The following is a 16,474-nucleotide window of genomic DNA, read 5'->3' on the forward strand; positions in this document are numbered from 1 at the left end:
CGGGGAAATATACTTCATTATTATTAATATCAGTTCAAAGTTGAGAATATTCAAAGCACAGTACTGTAATTTTCTCAGAAATCATACAGTTCTTTGGGCTGTGAGCCAGAGGAGAAAGAGTGAGGGTGATCCAGAGTAAGAATCCAGTGAAATATTTGCGTCACCTTTAACAGTTTTCCTGTAATAAAAAAGCAAACAAACAAAAAACCCCACACATAATCAAAAATACAGTGCAGCAGTTTTACTTAGTTGGGGATCAGATCAGGGTGAACAGGAATGTACAGTATAGTGAGAAGATATTGCTTTGGAAATATATTATCAACTCTTACAGGATATATAAACGTGTTTTTTTTTAAATTTTCAATGCATAGTGCAGGAATTAGAAATTAATTTATATTATATATATCAACTGCTAATACTTCAAAACTTGAAGTTGGATTGAGAGGTAAAATAGTGAAAATGGCAGGAATCTTCACCCGTACCGTAACATGCGTAAGAAAAGTGCAACAACATTGTGTTTGCGGCTGGGGGTGCGGCTAGCTTGACGGTGACTTTGATAAGATAAGATAGATAGATAAGATAACTCTTTATTGTCATTGCACAGTCATACATAGTACAGTAGTACAATGAAATTGGAAAAACTGTCCTACGTCGGCACTACATATAACACAACACGACACGATATGACACATCACAACGTAACAAACAACACAACACAGTATATTAACTTAGTATAAAAAAGAAGAATAAGTGTATGTGTATTGCACACTGTGTATTGCACACTGTTATTATTGCACATTAATTATTATTGCACCTTGTTATAAATATAAATATTATTGTTATCGTTGCATATGAAGGCTCACTTGACCGCAGTCCCTTTAGGGGATGCCAGAGCATATTATCTGCCTCCATCTCGCCCTATCCTTAGCATCTTCCTCTGTGACACCTGAACCTGCGTCAGGTGTCAGGTGTCTTCACTACATCCATCTTGTAAACCTGCCCTTTCACTTCTGTTTCAAATCACCCCTGACAATCACTCACTCCACCCTGGCTACATTTTCTTCTCCACCTCTCTTGAGCAATGTCACTTGCTTTGGATGGCTGACCGAAGCAACTTAAAGTGTGAAGCTCATCATTTTTAAACTCAAAGAGTCTAAGCAGTAGTTTCCAGATGACAGGACTCTTTCAGCGTTTGATAAAGTTGAATGAATTTGATAAAATCCCTCTTATTTTCAGTTGACTCTGATACAGTGAACAGTCTGAGACAATAAACCACCCGATGAAACCAGATATACCCAAAACACAACAAGCACATACCACACTATCATATTGTCTCTTCTGTACACATGCAATTAGTTTTCCAAGAAACTTCGTAGAAAAAAAAAAGCTGTCTGTCATTGTACAACGTGGGAAGATAAAAAAACAAACAGGTTTTAGCTGTTTGTGTAATGCAAGCTGCATTTCAAAGCATTAAAGTGTGGGCATGCGTCTGTGTCACTCGAAATAGCTGCTGCACCAAGCAGTGTTATTTAAACACATTTGAAAGTCGTTTGTGTTGAAGAGGCCAACGATTCCAGAACAAAATCTTTCACTGTGTCGATCAGCTCATATGGTGCTCAAGTGGGATTGTCAAAGGGCCAATTGTGAGGCTGGCTTTGTACCTCCTTGTGGTTTGTCAGGCATTTTTTTTTTTGCCCACAAGACATGCTCGAACACAAGGGCTCACAGGCCAGAGAAAACAGGGAGACTCTCATAATAAAGCGGCACAAAGAGAGATCTGTCAACAACTAAAAGGAGTCTGTGCAACAAGCAAACACTATTTACCTATGTTTCAAAGCAAAGCATCCACATTAAGTGACACACACACAAGCAAACACACACACCCAAACCCCCACACACAATTGATCAGGAGCATTCTTGCGTGCACAAGAGATTGACTCTGGGAGAATGAAAATCTGGTCCTGCTTGTTTTTCTTTTTCCACTGCTCAACCTGTTTCTTTAGAGCAGTTCTCGTTGTGTGTTGAGGTCAGAAGGCTTTAGAGTGAGATTTTAAGATCAGATGTGTTTTTAAAAAGAAAACCGAAGTGACGATGACATGGAGGTGGTATGCTGTGGAGTAATGACAACACTAACCCTGCAGTGCAAAGAGGGATAGGCTAAAGCACGAGGGCTTTAAATGGCAGTTCTGTACCAGACTGGGGTAAAACCCTGAATAAATCACATCACACTTTGGGTGCCAGAATGGCACAAATAACGCACAATGGCAATCAGGTCGATGCTGCGACATTACAAAACTATCTGGAGGTTTAAGTTTGACTTTATGAAAGCAAAATTAGTATTTCTTTCCACATGTGTAATTTTCAGTGTAAGAAGACATAAGAATATTCACAGTGCTTTACTTGTCCGACCGGTGTTGCAGTGGGTGTGGAATCGAAAGCACGCAAGAGCGTCCCAAGTGGGTTGGCATTCACTGCACACTGTGTGGAGGGCACCGCGGACAGGATTTATTCCTCCACAGGGCAAAAAGACACGTTTTATGTCCAGGATAGCTCCTGTTATTCAGCCCGGGAACTGCTGCACTGCACATGGTGATTTCTATTAGCTGATATAAAAATGGACCTCAATGGCACATCCAGCAAACTTGGTGAGTTGCTCAAAAATCTGTGCATGTGAGCGCACTGATTTAGTCTACTTGCACTAAAAAGCGCACGTTTTTTAATGTGTTTGATTTATCGATTTTGTGCCAGTTGGAGCACTATTAAGCAAGCTTCACCAAACCCATGTTTGTTTTTGATGTTTGAATGAAAGTTGGGTCTGTTTTCTTTTTCTCTCCTCAATAAATAACAACGTCTCCTGTCTAATGTCTAAAATTGAGACAAAAATAACAAATATTAATCAACAGGAGCTTTTAATACTTATACATATATATCATAAAATAAAAAAAGGAGCCAGTGCTTCTAAACAAAAAAACATTGTGGTTTCCTGGTTAGAGAAATGCTTCACAATTTCTCACGTTCCTTGGTTGCTTTCTGTTGGTTTTCTTTCAACGCACATTTGCCATCCAAAGCAGTGAGGTGGGCTCCTGGTTTTGGCATCGTGACATGTTTCTGTTACCACGACAATGACACGTTTCATCGAGCTGAACGAATAATATTGAAGGTATTGCAGGTGTTACGTTTCATCTAATTTTCCACTTTGCTTTCTAACCACACCCAGAGATCGTTGATCAGGTAGCACAGGTTTTTATCGATGAGCTGCAGTTCTTATACATCCTTGTGGATATTAAAACATCCCTCGCTCTTTAAATATCCTATTTAAATTTGCAATTTTTTAAACTACAGGCCAATCCGCTTTTCCCTTACGATGGCGCTGTTTCACATCTCATTACTAAAATGGTTATTACGTAAAATATTCATAAACGTATAGATTTATAACAATTCTTTTATTTGTGTTTGGAAGCAGCTACAGCAGCCCGTCAAGACATGAAAATAGTGATGTGTAAAACGCGTACTGGTTTTTTTTTTTACATAGAAATTTATTTAAAGGCATATTGTAACCTTTTACCTCTGTATAAGCAACCGCAAAATTCTTCTTTAAGCGCACAAGACCTTTTATTATTGCAGACAAACCTCACTCTGTGAGAGCGATGGCCCACTTAAGCCAGTCAGATGTGTTTCCGACCATTAGAAGTTTTTAAAAAGTTTATCACTAAGATTACAGGTTAGATGAGAGCAGACTCACACCCTCATAGCGCTGAACGGTTCCTTCAGAGTGTGCAAACAAGGACAGGTAAGCAAAGTTACTGCAGCTCTAACACAGAAACAGATTATTTTTGGGACCCGCCCCATGAGGGGAGATCTACGTGTTGCTTCTCTTTAACGCCGAGCATCGACCCGACCGGCCAGTCTCTTTATCCCACCGGGATAAACAAGAAAGTTTATCCGAGATGTCTTGTTTTCATAAACGGCCAAAAAGGACAAAATCCGAGGAACAAGCATTTCTGGAACACCTGAAAAAAGTTGCGAAGGAGAACGGAAAACGCCTGGGTGAGTCCTCCAAAGGTGCAAACGCGCTTGAGACGCCTTCGACTGTTTTGCCAACATTGGCAGGCGCGTGCGCGTAATGTTTGGATAACATGGATTTTGCGAAACTTTATATCTTCAAATAAGAGAAAAAAAAAATATCACCAATCACGTGCAGCCTTGGACGATAAATGTTTCTGTCGTGACGTTGAGAATAAACATATGGTTTGTGTTTTGATCCGTGCACTCTAACGCTTTATGATAGCTTCCTCGTTGCCTGGAGCGGTAAATTCTTTGACGTTAGGGAAGTTGCAGCGTAAGGGTCTGTGTGATGGAGCTGAAAACGAGGTGACAAATGAGACTACAGACACAGGATGTGCTAAACTTCAATAAGACTTCATGAGCTGAGGGGAAAACCTCTGCGGTGTTCGATTCTCGGGTTTCTGTCTCTTATTGTTTCCCCTTCTAGACAGCATAGTTTCCTGGGTATTAGTCATCTGCACAGACGAGGGCAGCACAGTATTTATACCTAAATTTCTTTCCATTTTATTGTGTCATTTATAACACAGTCGTAATCTAACAACACTGCATTCCTGTTAAGCAATTAAAAACCATGTCCTACACGTGTTTTTGTAGGAAAATATAATTGTTTGAAATAGTCACATTCCCTACTCAGGTCACATGACATTGTACTGTGTGGGAATGGTTTTCCAATGTGACAAAGACTCACTTTTTGATCGTCAAACTAGTCTTTTTATTTATGGCAAGGGGGTTGTTTGGCATCCAAACATATGACGTGAACTTGTGCCATCACGCCTCCCTCTCACTTCACAGTTCTTGGAATTTTCTTGTGCTAGCTTGTGTAATTGGGTGCACACAGTAAAGAGCTCTTCCCATCTGAAACTGATTAGTTCGCTTAAAAAAATGCAAACAGAGACGTTTGATGCGTAAGGAACATGTCAGCGCCTGCTTTCGTAACATGAAGCTGTTGGATGACTGAAAGCAGGCTGCTCTTCTTCACAGTGAAGTAGATCACAAGAAAAGAGGCTTGACAAACACGTAGAAGGTGCTCAGAGCAAAGCCTCCAACAGAAAGCCTGACTGGGCAGGGGTGGTGCAGCGCTGGCCAGTCCTCCTCCCTGGCTGCAGAGAGGCCAGAGACTCATAAACAGCCTCTGTGGGCTTGTGGTGTGATCTGGGCGAAAAAGAAATGTCTGTTATGCTGCGATCCTGCCCACAGCCATAAAAACACTCCCTTCTGAGTCGTATTTAACGTGTTTTCCTCAAATGCCCTTTGTTTACTTAGAAAGTGTTGCATATTCTCAGTCTCAGTTAGAGAGAATTTTATAATTCATAAAGCTGTGTGAAACAAACACTTTTACACTGATAAACGCCAGCACTGATTAACAAATATGCTTTGAGTCATTCATTCGGATGATAGCACACACCCTTCCCAGAATGCAACACTCAGAAAATTGCTGCACCTGAATGATAGGCTATTGTCTCTACTTGTCTGAAATGTTGTGATACACTGCACTGTACTACAGTACGACAGGTGTGCTGGGGATAAAAAAGACACAGGACTGCACATAGCTTAGATTTTATTCTAGATATAGATGGTTCCAAAATTCTTTGTTGGTTCTCGTATGACAGCCATACGGGACCTATAAATTAATTTAAGGGGTAACTAATAATGCTTATCTTCATTTTCTGTCACATATACTGTTAAACTGGTGCATCCTCATATTAAACATGGCTAAAATTGCAAGTATTGATAGCATATTGATCAGTTTTATTTATAACATTTATTTACTTCTGCTATTAATGCTCAGTTTATTGCAATATCTAACCAAGTGTACTTTATGTATATTTTAAAATACAGAAGGCAGAAACTTGCGTGACTGCTCCTTTTGTCCTCACACCCGCAGGTTTGGAGGGAGATTCAGATCTCCAGTTCTTGTTGTTGGGAGGAAAACTGGTCAAGGTTCGCTCAAAATCCTGGAAGCATGGCCGCTACTTCAAACTGGAGGAAGACTGCCAGACCTTTTCGCATGAGTCGAAAAAAGCATTCAAGCAAAACCACACCTGTGAGTGTAACCTCTGTGCTTACTTTATTATATATGTTTGTATATTTACATGCCCAGCGTTCCATTCAGCCAGCCATTGTCTTCCACATATCCCGGACAGGCCTCCAGTCTGTTGCAGGTCCATGTACAAGTTCTGTGTTCCATTTAAATTATTTTAGTCTGATGAGAACATCTACCTTTTTGACCCGCAGACCGCTCTTCTATTATTCTGTCTGCTAAGAGCTCTCCTTTCAGATCTTAACAAAAGCGTATTCCCTTACAGCACACACACACACACAAGCACACCCTCATATGACAATAGTAGTGAATATGTGTGAAAACAGCTCCATGCTGATAGGTACTGTGGTGTGGCGAAAGCCGGACTGGGAAATACTAGTGTGACTCCCAGCTGTATGTTTGTCTGTGTGTGTTAGAGAGACTATTTTCCTTAGGTTTTCGGTTCAGTGAGCCACTGTCTGGCTGTGAATGTACAGCATGTGTGCATCCACTGGGACTCAGGTAGCTCAGGTTTCCAAGCTCACCTCTGCCCTGCACTTGAGCCTTGAACAAACACTGAGAATAATGACTCTAATATTCTCTTTACAAACACGATGTTTTCTAACGTTACCGAGCTTTCTTACAGATGGGCCTACACAGGAATTTCTTTGTTTACGGAAATAAGCTGCTATTTTATTGCTTTCCTGTGGGCTCCAGCTGCATTTACCAGTCAGCTCTAAAGCGCTTTGATTAAAATAGAGGAGATTGTGGGAGGACAGCATGTATTGTTTTTTTTTGCCATATTTTTCATGAGAGCATCTGCTGCTGTGCTTTACTCAAGTCAAATTTGTCAGCTTGAAAAGCTGGCTTAGCCTACTTATGTCACTGACAGCATAGCTTAGTTTGGGCAATTTAACGAGGTTTTAATCCATCTATTGATCCATCCACTGATCCACTCAATAACTGATCCATTAATCTATCAATCGATTATTTTGTGCGTATCCTTCCTCCTAGGGGAGCTTTCCCAGGCCAGATGAGATATATAATCGCTCTAGTGGATTCTGGGTTCCACCCTGGGTTTTCCTTCCAGTTGGGAAAGCCTGGAAAACCTCCAAAGCAAACTGCCCATGAGACATCCTAATTAGATGCCCAAACTGGTATTTAACAGCTGTACTCAAAGCTCCCTCTGGATGTTCAAGGTCCTTACTCTTTCTAATGTGGATTCCAGCCACCCTAAGAAGGACACTCATTGTATTATGACCTTTTTCTAATGATTACAGGTGAGCACTGGAACATAGAGTGACTGTCATTCAAAGTTGTTCTTTTTGTTTTGTTTGTTCGCTCACTGGCACGGCTATCTAACCCTTAACTCAAACTTCCCTTTGAGGAAAAGACTGTTAGAAACAACAGAGTGAACTTTCGTCAGGCCTTCACAAAACTCTCTTTGTGTAAACATTTCATGTGGTATTCGAACAATGTCTGCGTGACACGGATAACACGACTTGGACATTGTGGCAAGTCTCTCCAGATGGGATTCCCTGAAATTGGTCCAAATTCACAACCTCTGTTTTGTTGGAGATAATGTGCATGCACAGATCAACCAAACACTCCCTTTTCTGCTGAGTGCTTTTAAGGTATTTTAGTCATCCAGCAATCAGCTGAGGCAGGGCTTGGAAAACATGGGTGTGTTTCACTCCACTGCCCCCTCAATGTGTTGTTTTTGTTTTGACCTATTTTGAACTTTAGATTCCTTCAAAGTAGAATGATTCATTAGCTTCTCTAACTTTGGGATGCAGGGAGTAGATGTGGAGTGATTGTGGCCCAGCCATAGTATATGGCCTCATGGCTAAGCCTGGAGTCTTTTGCTGTTTTGTTACAAGGGCCTGTGCTGCTGTGTAGTGCAATGACATCACACGCGGCAGTGCATGCTCTTCCGTACATTGAGGCCAGCTCTATTGCACAACAATAGAGCTGGCCTCCGATGCATTGGCTGCATCAGTGTGCAGTGACCTTTTGTGTATGTATGTTGTCTTTGTATGGGTGATATAGATAAACATTTTAGTCCGAGACACTTTGATTGTATGGGTGCATGTGTTTGAAAAGAGGTTCAGGAGAGGTCAGATTGTGGAAAAATGTTTTAAAGTGCAGTAAAGTCAAAATCAAATCTGGAATGGGTTTGTGTTGCAAAAGAATTCAGGTTTACAGGAGATAACAACAAAATGTTGGAGAACCCATCTGTTAGGCCTAAAAATGACTCATAAACATTAAGACTGTTTGGGTAAAATGGCTCAATCTGGTTTATTATAAACATGATTTAGTAGTATGTTTGACAGCAGGACATTCATGAAGACTTGCTGTTGCAATGTTGTAAATAGTCTATTACAGATTAATCTGCATAAATCAATTTTTTTCATCCTAGCAAGTATTTAAAGGATTATCTGTAATGAAATTATTGCCCAACTCAACTTGGTTGACCATTTTAGCGTCTTTTACCTAATTTTTTGCTTTTATGGCCTCAAGAGTCAAGAGCTCTGTTTTCAGCAGGATTCATCTGTTTCCACTGAAAAGCTCTGATAAGCCAACTGTTTACACACTGCCTAGTACCAAAAAAAGATAGTGACTAGCTCGTGAAGATGGTGCAGCATTTAGCTGCTGTCAAGAGTTTGTGAAGGCCATTGGCTAAGGCTTTATAGTGATCTAAAATATAACAAAAAATGTTATGCTAATTTTGATGTCCTGTAAATAGACAATGCTTGCTAAAAAAGCAACGGTAGCACTTTCTTGGTACCACATTATGGATTTTTTACACACATAAATGATCAAAAAGTCAGCCTTTGATTCATAAATGTTGTCGGGGTCCCACCAGTGCATGCAGAAAGTTGCCTGGAAGACGTAAGTTTTGTGCTGCAGATTTGTGAGTGAAGGCAACAGATGTGGCGTGCTGAGACAAAAGCCTTCCTGTAGATAAGATAGAAAAACAGTTTCAGTTGTAACCACTGGGACAAAAAAGTCGGCCGCCACAAGATATGGACTTATCTTAGGAAAGACTGTGTGTCAAGGGATAATAATGGCTGAATGCTACCATCCTGATAGCTGTTGTTAATGCCAGAAATAAAAGATGTTACATTTTAGACAACATAGCAGTTAATAATGAATATATTAAAATAATCACAATTTGCTTTTTACGATATAGATTAGAGGTGTCATACCTGAATTTTTAAAAATATTTTGCTTTTTCACTTTTCCTCAGTCCACTCCTTGTACACGATGATTGTTTTCAAATAACTTTTCCCAACAAGCTACTAGCTAAAAACCTGGCATGGTTTGCAGTGTGTCCTTAAAAAATTTGAGGAATTGGAGCAGTTCGAGCAGTGACTTTGAGGATCTTGTTAAAATTAATTATGCATGGAGAAAAGTACAGTGAGATTTTAACCCACCGTGCAATACCTAAAAAACTATCTACTGCAGATGAAAAGTGTCCAAAAAGCATGTTATTAAGAAAGAGGAAAAAAATTTGTTTGGAGCTGCATTTCAGCCAGTGGTCATGTCAGATTTTGATCTGCAAAGCATCTGAATGGCAATGGCTTCATTTGTTTTTTATCATGGCAGTGATCCCAAACACTTTGCCAATCTATTAAAGCATACCTGGATAGAAAATAACAAACTGGAACACTAACAGTCATGGATTGGCCTCTCCAGAGCAACATTCTCCTCAACATTACTGAAGCAGTGTGGGATCGTCTTGATAGAGGCTGTAGTGAAGAATACAGATGGGCTTACCAAATATTGACTTTGAGGCTATTAAAACACTAACCTTCAGTGATTTCTCAGGGCCACACTTTCTAACAAACACCCCTTCGCTCTCCAAACAGTCTCCATTGATGACATTGAATCGGTTCGAAAGGGCCGCCACTCTGAGGGCCTTAAAAAATACACCGATGCCAGCGTTGAAGACCTCTGCTTCTCCATCATGTTCAAGGGGCGCAAGAAGAATCTCGACCTGATGGCAGAATCTCCGGAAGATGTAAATAAGTGGGTCAGCAGCCTGGAGAAGGTCATCAACAACATGCACAACCTCAGTAACCAGAAGAAGAGCGAACAGTATCCTTAGCAAACTCCTAAATAGAGAAATGTGTTTGCATGTTTTTGTGCGTAATACATCAAATCCTTACATCTGAATGCCAGCTGGATATTCAGCTGCATACGTAAGGCTGACAAGAATGGCGACAACATGATGACACTAAAGGAGGTGAAACACTTCTTGAGGCAGATCAATATTGAGGTTGATGATTCTTACGCAGCGGACCTTTTTAAGGTGAGACCTTTTCAGCAAATTACAAAATATATCTTTGAAATTCACTGTTAATCTTTCATAAAATGTTAGATCTGGTTAAATAATTCACTGATTGTGTTGCACAGAAATGTGACACATCCAATTCAGGCACCCTGGAAGGCGAAGAGATCAAGCAATTCTACGACATGCTGACACACCGTGAGGAGATTGATGTCATTTATGGGAAATATGCTCAAACAGAGGGTCAGATGAGCGACAGAGACCTGCTGAACTTTCTGCTGAACGAGCAGCGGGAGCAGGCGACCGCAGAGGACGCCCACAGGCTGATTGAGAAATATGAACTGGATAAAACAGGTAGACTTACTCTGGACACCAGGGAATGATAAAATTATAGTAACCATATTATTAAAGCTTTAACTCAACTGTGTTATACACAATTTTCCACTCAACACTTTCATCCTTTTGTGTCACAGCAAAGCAGAACAATTGCATGACCAAAGATGGCTTCCTGATGTACCTGCAGCAGGACGACGGCTGTATTTTGAACCCAGCCCACAGATCTGTGTATCAGGACATGAACCAGCCCCTCAACCATTACTACATCTCCTCCTCACACAACACATACCTGATGGCAGACCAACTCAAAGGGCCAAGCAGCACAGAAGCCTACATAAAGTAAATTTTGCAGAATTACTTTTATACCGACAGCATTAAACAAAGGTGAAATAGAAGCATGGAATAAATGTGCTACTTTGGATAGATGTTTTTTATAATATTAATGGCTTATCTTTTAAAAATATGCATCAGCCTCCAGGTAGACTGAACTGAAGTTCTGACATGCCTGTTTTAGACCACCCTAGTAGTTCCTAGGCCTTTATAAAATACTGTTTTGGGATCCAGGAGTTTTTGGTGGAACAGAAGTCACAGCGCAGGAACCTCTCTATTTTCACAGGCAAAGTTCATGAGTTTCAGGGATGTAAAATCATTAATTGGCCATGAATGTTTTCTTTGCTTGCAGAGCGCTGATGAAGAGTTGCCGATGCGTGGAGCTGGACTGTTGGGACGGGCCTAATGGAGAACCTGTTATTTACCATGGCCATACGCTCACATCCAAAGTGCTCTTCAAAGATGTTATCAAAGCCATCAAAGACTACGCCTTCAAAGTACGTGAGATATTCACTGACTTTGGATGTTTTACTCTGCCTATGTTGGAGACCGCATTGAATTCCCAGCCCTTTCCTCGCCTTAACACATTAGAAACTGGAAAAGGTCTGAAGTTCACCTTCACATTGTTTCCTTTGTTTTCCAGACTTCCCAGTACCCAGTGATTCTGTCTCTGGAGAACCATTGTACAGTTGAGCAACAGAAGCTTATGGCCCGTCATTTGGTCTTCTTCCTGGGTGACGCTCTGGTCAAAAAGCCTCTGGGTGACACCATGCCAACTAACTTCCCATCACCTGAGGTGTGGAACCCATTATCTGTATTCAATGACATACGATATATCATCTTGGGATCCTTACCCTAATAAAAAAAAACACCAAAGGAAGACCACACCTTAACATTTTCATTCCTAACACGCTACTGTGCCAGATTTCTCACTTTGCTGTTTTCCTTAACGTGACCCAAGTTTTGTTTAGGAAACAAAGCTAATGTGATACAAGACATCATCGATCTATAGCCTCAGATAAAGCTTGTCTCACTTTGCGCCTACTGAGTAGCTAATGATTTGCTGTAACAGCTGAGTGAGTGTGTTTGAGACAACACCTTGTTTGATAACAGAGACTTCTAGTGAACAGAATTTAGTCTCCAAATACAATACAATAATAAATGCTAGAAACAGATTTACATGTCATACATGAAATAAGTGTTGATCACCTACAACCCAGCCACAATGCTGATTCCCACTGACTGGGTTCTTATGTGTATAAAGCTCATCTGTCCACAGAAACATTTTTTTTCCATTCCAACCTCTCCACAGGAGAAATGGTGAATATGATCTAGAGAACACCATCCCCACAGTCAAGCACGGAGGTGGAAGCTTTATGCTTGGGGCTGTTTTTCTGCTAAGGGTACAGAATGACTTCACTTCACTGAGGGGCCAATGGACAGAGCCATATATCATTAAATCTTGGATGACAACCTCCTTCCCTGAATATTTATAAAAAAAATATATAAGGATGGGTCTTCCGGCATGACCCAGCATTCAAATCAGTGACCAAAACCATTATGTCAAGGCAACAAATAAGTGGCTAAAGAATAAGCACATTAGCTCACGGAGAGGCCTACCCAGTCTCCAGACCTCAGTCCTTCAGAAAAGCTGGAGAGGGAGCTGAAAGTCTGAGCTGCCAAAAAGCTAAAATTTCAGGTAAGAAAATCCCCAAAAGTAGGCGTAGGGTTTTCAGTGCGAGAAACGTTTTGTCACTCATTGGGAGTGGGAGACAAGAAAATCCAGATAACCAAAATAAACTTTTTGGGAAGAAAGCTAAAAGATTTAGAGCGTGTTTGTAAAGATGAATGCCAAAACCCCTGCTGAGATATGTGCAAACCTGGTGACCAACTACAAGAACCTAAGTACTAAATCGCGTTTTGGTTGAGGATAAAAAGGGATTAAAAACATCCCTCAATGACGGCTGAATCAGTTTCTAACTTCTGCTCATTGTACTTTTTCTGGATTTTTAAAATAACAGTCTGTCCCTTTCCATTAAAAGAAACTAGCATAAAGATTACAGATTGTTCATTTCCTTGTAAGTACGCAAACTTACAAATTCGGCAGGGGTCTCAAATCATTATTTCCCCCACTTTTATGTGTTACTTTGGGAATTTGCTGCAAAATGATTGGAAGACCTTGACAACTGAAAAAGACAAGAAATAGAGAGAGAGAGAGGAAATAAAAATATTTTAAATTCAGCTCCCATGAAGTGGATGCCTGTGGCATTTTCAGCCTCAACACAAATTTAAGTTATGCTTTAGTCTGTTGGCTGTTTGGAGGGTGACTATCAGGAACGCAGTCTCTGTTGTCACAAAGTTAAATGTGTGCCTTTCTATATTAAGCAAAGCAACTTTGATTTCCAAAGCACAGCACCGTGTGTACCTTAAGTGTTATAAATGACACAACAAAACATTTTGTGTCTCTTTGTAGGCACTTAAGGGAAAGTTCCTCATCAAGGGAAAACGACTGAACAAACTGGATTCGATCTTCACCAATAACAACGTGATAGAGGATGGCACCGTGTCTGAGGAGGACGAAGCTGCAGAGTGTAAGGAGAATAGCCAGAAAGAAAAACCAAAGGTGTGCCAAAGGCTCTTTACTCATTTACAAGAAATTGAAATAACAATTTCCAGTTTCAGATTTCACGTTTGTCTCTCTGTTCTTGTTTCAGAAATCAAATATCAAACTCGACAAAGAGCTCTCAGACATCGTCATCTACTGTAAGAGCGTGCACTTTAACAGCTTTGAACACGCCAGAGAAAACCAGGCCTTCTATGAAATGTCGTCCTTCAAGGAGAGTAAAGCATTCAACCTGGCTGAGACCTCAGGTAAACGCACGGTGCATTAACTCTCTTTGCTGTCATGCTAGAACTCACAGTTTAAAAAAAACATTTGCTTTAACTTGTTGTAGCTACTGCCTTCATGCACCACAACATGGACAAACTCAGCAGGATCTACCCTGCTGGCTCCAGAACCGACTCCTCCAACTATAATCCGGTGCCCATGTGGAACGTTGGCTGCCAGATAGGTGTGCTCCAATACGCAGCAAGCAAACTAACGTAAACCAATTAAAACTAATGAAACAGTTTGACGCTTTTTCCTCTTTGATTTGGTTTTTAGTGGCGTTGAACTTCCAGACTAACTCCAAGGAGATGCACTTAAACCAGGGACGGTTTCTGATTAACGGCTTCTGTGGCTACATCCTGAAACCTGAATTTCAGAGAAACCTGTCCTCTCAGTTTAACCCCAACGCACTTACCGAAGGGTCGTGGCTGAAGAAGAAGATCTTTCATGTCATGGTGGGAGTTTTTTCCAGAAAGATAAGCCTATATTAGAGGTTAACGGTGTCCTGTGGAATTTCCTTTTTAAAAGAAAACAAAGTTCACAAAGTTTACAGTATGCGTAGTGTCAACTTGCTAATGAGCTTTAATCATTTCCCCTAGCTCTGGCCTAGAAGTTTGAATCCTTTTATCTTTGTTTGCCAGCTTGCAGCTATTTAAAGGAATTTTAACACAATCATTGGCTGAATAGTTACTGACATAACCTATCTTGAAAAGAGGAGCTACTTTTAATGTTTTTTAATCCTCAAGTCCTTTTATTACATTTTGTATTATTAGTTATGATCTGCACAGTAGCTAGTAGCACTTAAAATAAAGAAAGTGGATTTTTAGCCTTTTTTAACCACTGATTATGCCACCACTTGATAAACAGATTAATCATCATGCTGGTGGTGAAAGCATCGAAGCGTGCTGTGGAAGCTGGACATCATGCTGTAGATATCTAATCAGATCTGAACATAGGCTGTAGTCGGACTGTCACGTGATCGTGTCTGTGCATTTTTTTCTCACAATTCAACAGGTGATCTCAGCTCAGCAGTTACCTAAAATCAACAAGGAAAAGCAAAAATCCATTGTAGACCCTCTGGTCAAGGTGGAGATCCATGGTGTCCAGGCAGACAATGCCAGCAAGGAAACACATCACATTGAAAATAATGGTGAGCGTTATATGTGCAAGTATAGCATAAGTGCACTTACTTGTCAAACACTTTTTCAAAGAATTTAGAAAAACACAGATATTCGTCCCTGCAGGATTCAAGCCTATGTGGAATAAGAAATTCCAGTTTGACATCAGTGTGCCAGAGCTGGCCTTGGTGCGATTTCTGTTGGAGGACCACGACACAGCATCGCAGAACGATTTTATCGGGCAGTACTGTCTGCCACTCACCAGCATACAGAACGGTAAGAAAGCTCACAGATTTGATGAAGCTAACACGATAAAGCAACGCGACACCAAATCAGAGTTAGCAACAATCTAATTTTCGAAGAGGCCGATGACTGAAATGGTCTGTGCGGTAATTAAAATATCGAAGTGTTAAGACAGTATCCTCTCTTTTCAGTGCTCGCTCACAGCTTTGACTTTCTTTGTGCACTATTATCACATTATTATCTTCTTTAGTTCCACTTTAAACATACTTTTTCTCCCTTATTTAATTCTTCTGTGTGGACCGCAACAACACAGAAATTAAACAGATACAAATTCATGCAAATCATAGCTCAAGTGATTGTTTTGCATCTTTTTTTTGTGCTACGCTTTATGAACCAGCTTCTCATTTTGCTGACAAAGCTCACGCTCGCTTCCTGTTTTCCAGGATATCGCCATGTCCCGGTGCTCAACAAGAGAGGGGACAACATTTCTTCTGCCAGTCTGTTTGTGCACCTCATGCTCCTGGATGCCCCGTAGGCCTGTTTGCAAAAAGAAAACCAAACCAACTTCACGTCTTTTGTAAATTCTAATGGAATTTAAAACCCAGATTTTAAAGCTAAATAACTTGACTCTAGTTTTCGTTTTGTTTTTTCACATACCACAGCTGCTGACTCACAAGTGTGTGACACTTTTAGATCATTGTATAATTTTAGCTTTTTAAAAGCCGGTTTGGTGGAGAGCCTTTAAAGTGACAAAGAAAGAATGAAGTGAATGAGAGGAAAAGTAGCCAACTACATTCACCATTCTCTGGAGAAGTTTAATAATTAATGTGCATTATTATGTGAGTTTTGTGTGAATCCCACCTGAAATATACTAGATTCTCAGCAGCTTTACGGGATAGTCTTATGAGACTTGATTTAAACTTTGTCCATCTTGATGCCATAAGAGTGATAATGACAATGTTGATAGCAAGTGACATAGTATGTCTGTGTGCGTCTGTCCTTTCATTATGAATGCATTATGAATGCTCCCAGCATTGTATATAGAAGATTTTCAAGATGGTGCCTGAAACAAGTTCTAATATTTTGTGTCATGGTTTATTTGTGTCTTCCATTGCTCTACAGCATTTTTACAGTTCACACATTTTTGCACTAGCTCTTGAATTAAACCACTCCCCGAATCC

At 40.4% G+C, this 16,474-nt stretch overlaps 1 protein-coding gene across 2 annotated transcripts; it reads left to right on the forward strand.

Moving 5' to 3' along the window:
* Window positions 1–2,457: 2,457 nt before the first annotated feature.
* Window positions 2,458–16,471, forward strand: plcd1a (phospholipase C, delta 1a). 2 transcript variants are annotated; one of them, XM_005912300.3, is made up of 15 exons: window positions 2,458–2,645; window positions 5,951–6,109; window positions 9,958–10,186; window positions 10,271–10,400; window positions 10,505–10,733; window positions 10,853–11,054; window positions 11,398–11,542; window positions 11,689–11,841; window positions 13,519–13,668; window positions 13,760–13,916; window positions 14,000–14,116; window positions 14,209–14,387; window positions 14,947–15,082; window positions 15,177–15,326; window positions 15,737–16,471. In XM_005912300.3, the coding sequence occupies exons 1-15, from the start codon at window positions 2,615–2,617 to the stop codon at window positions 15,826–15,828; spliced, it is 2,259 nt and encodes a 752-aa protein (XP_005912362.1). In that variant the 5' UTR covers window positions 2,458–2,614; the 3' UTR covers window positions 15,829–16,471. The 2 variants fall into 2 exon arrangements, with proteins under 2 accessions (XP_005912362.1, XP_005912361.1); XM_005912299.3 differs by lacking the exon at window positions 2,458–2,645 and adding an exon at window positions 2,679–4,047.
* The last annotated feature ends 3 nt before the right edge of the window (window positions 16,472–16,474 follow it).

The sequence above is a fragment of the Haplochromis burtoni genome, unplaced genomic scaffold (assembly GCF_018398535.1).
Source record: "Haplochromis burtoni strain Fernald_Lab_line unplaced genomic scaffold, NCSU_Asbu1 Contig_1, whole genome shotgun sequence".
Lineage (NCBI taxonomy): Eukaryota > Metazoa > Chordata > Actinopteri > Cichliformes > Cichlidae > Haplochromis > Haplochromis burtoni.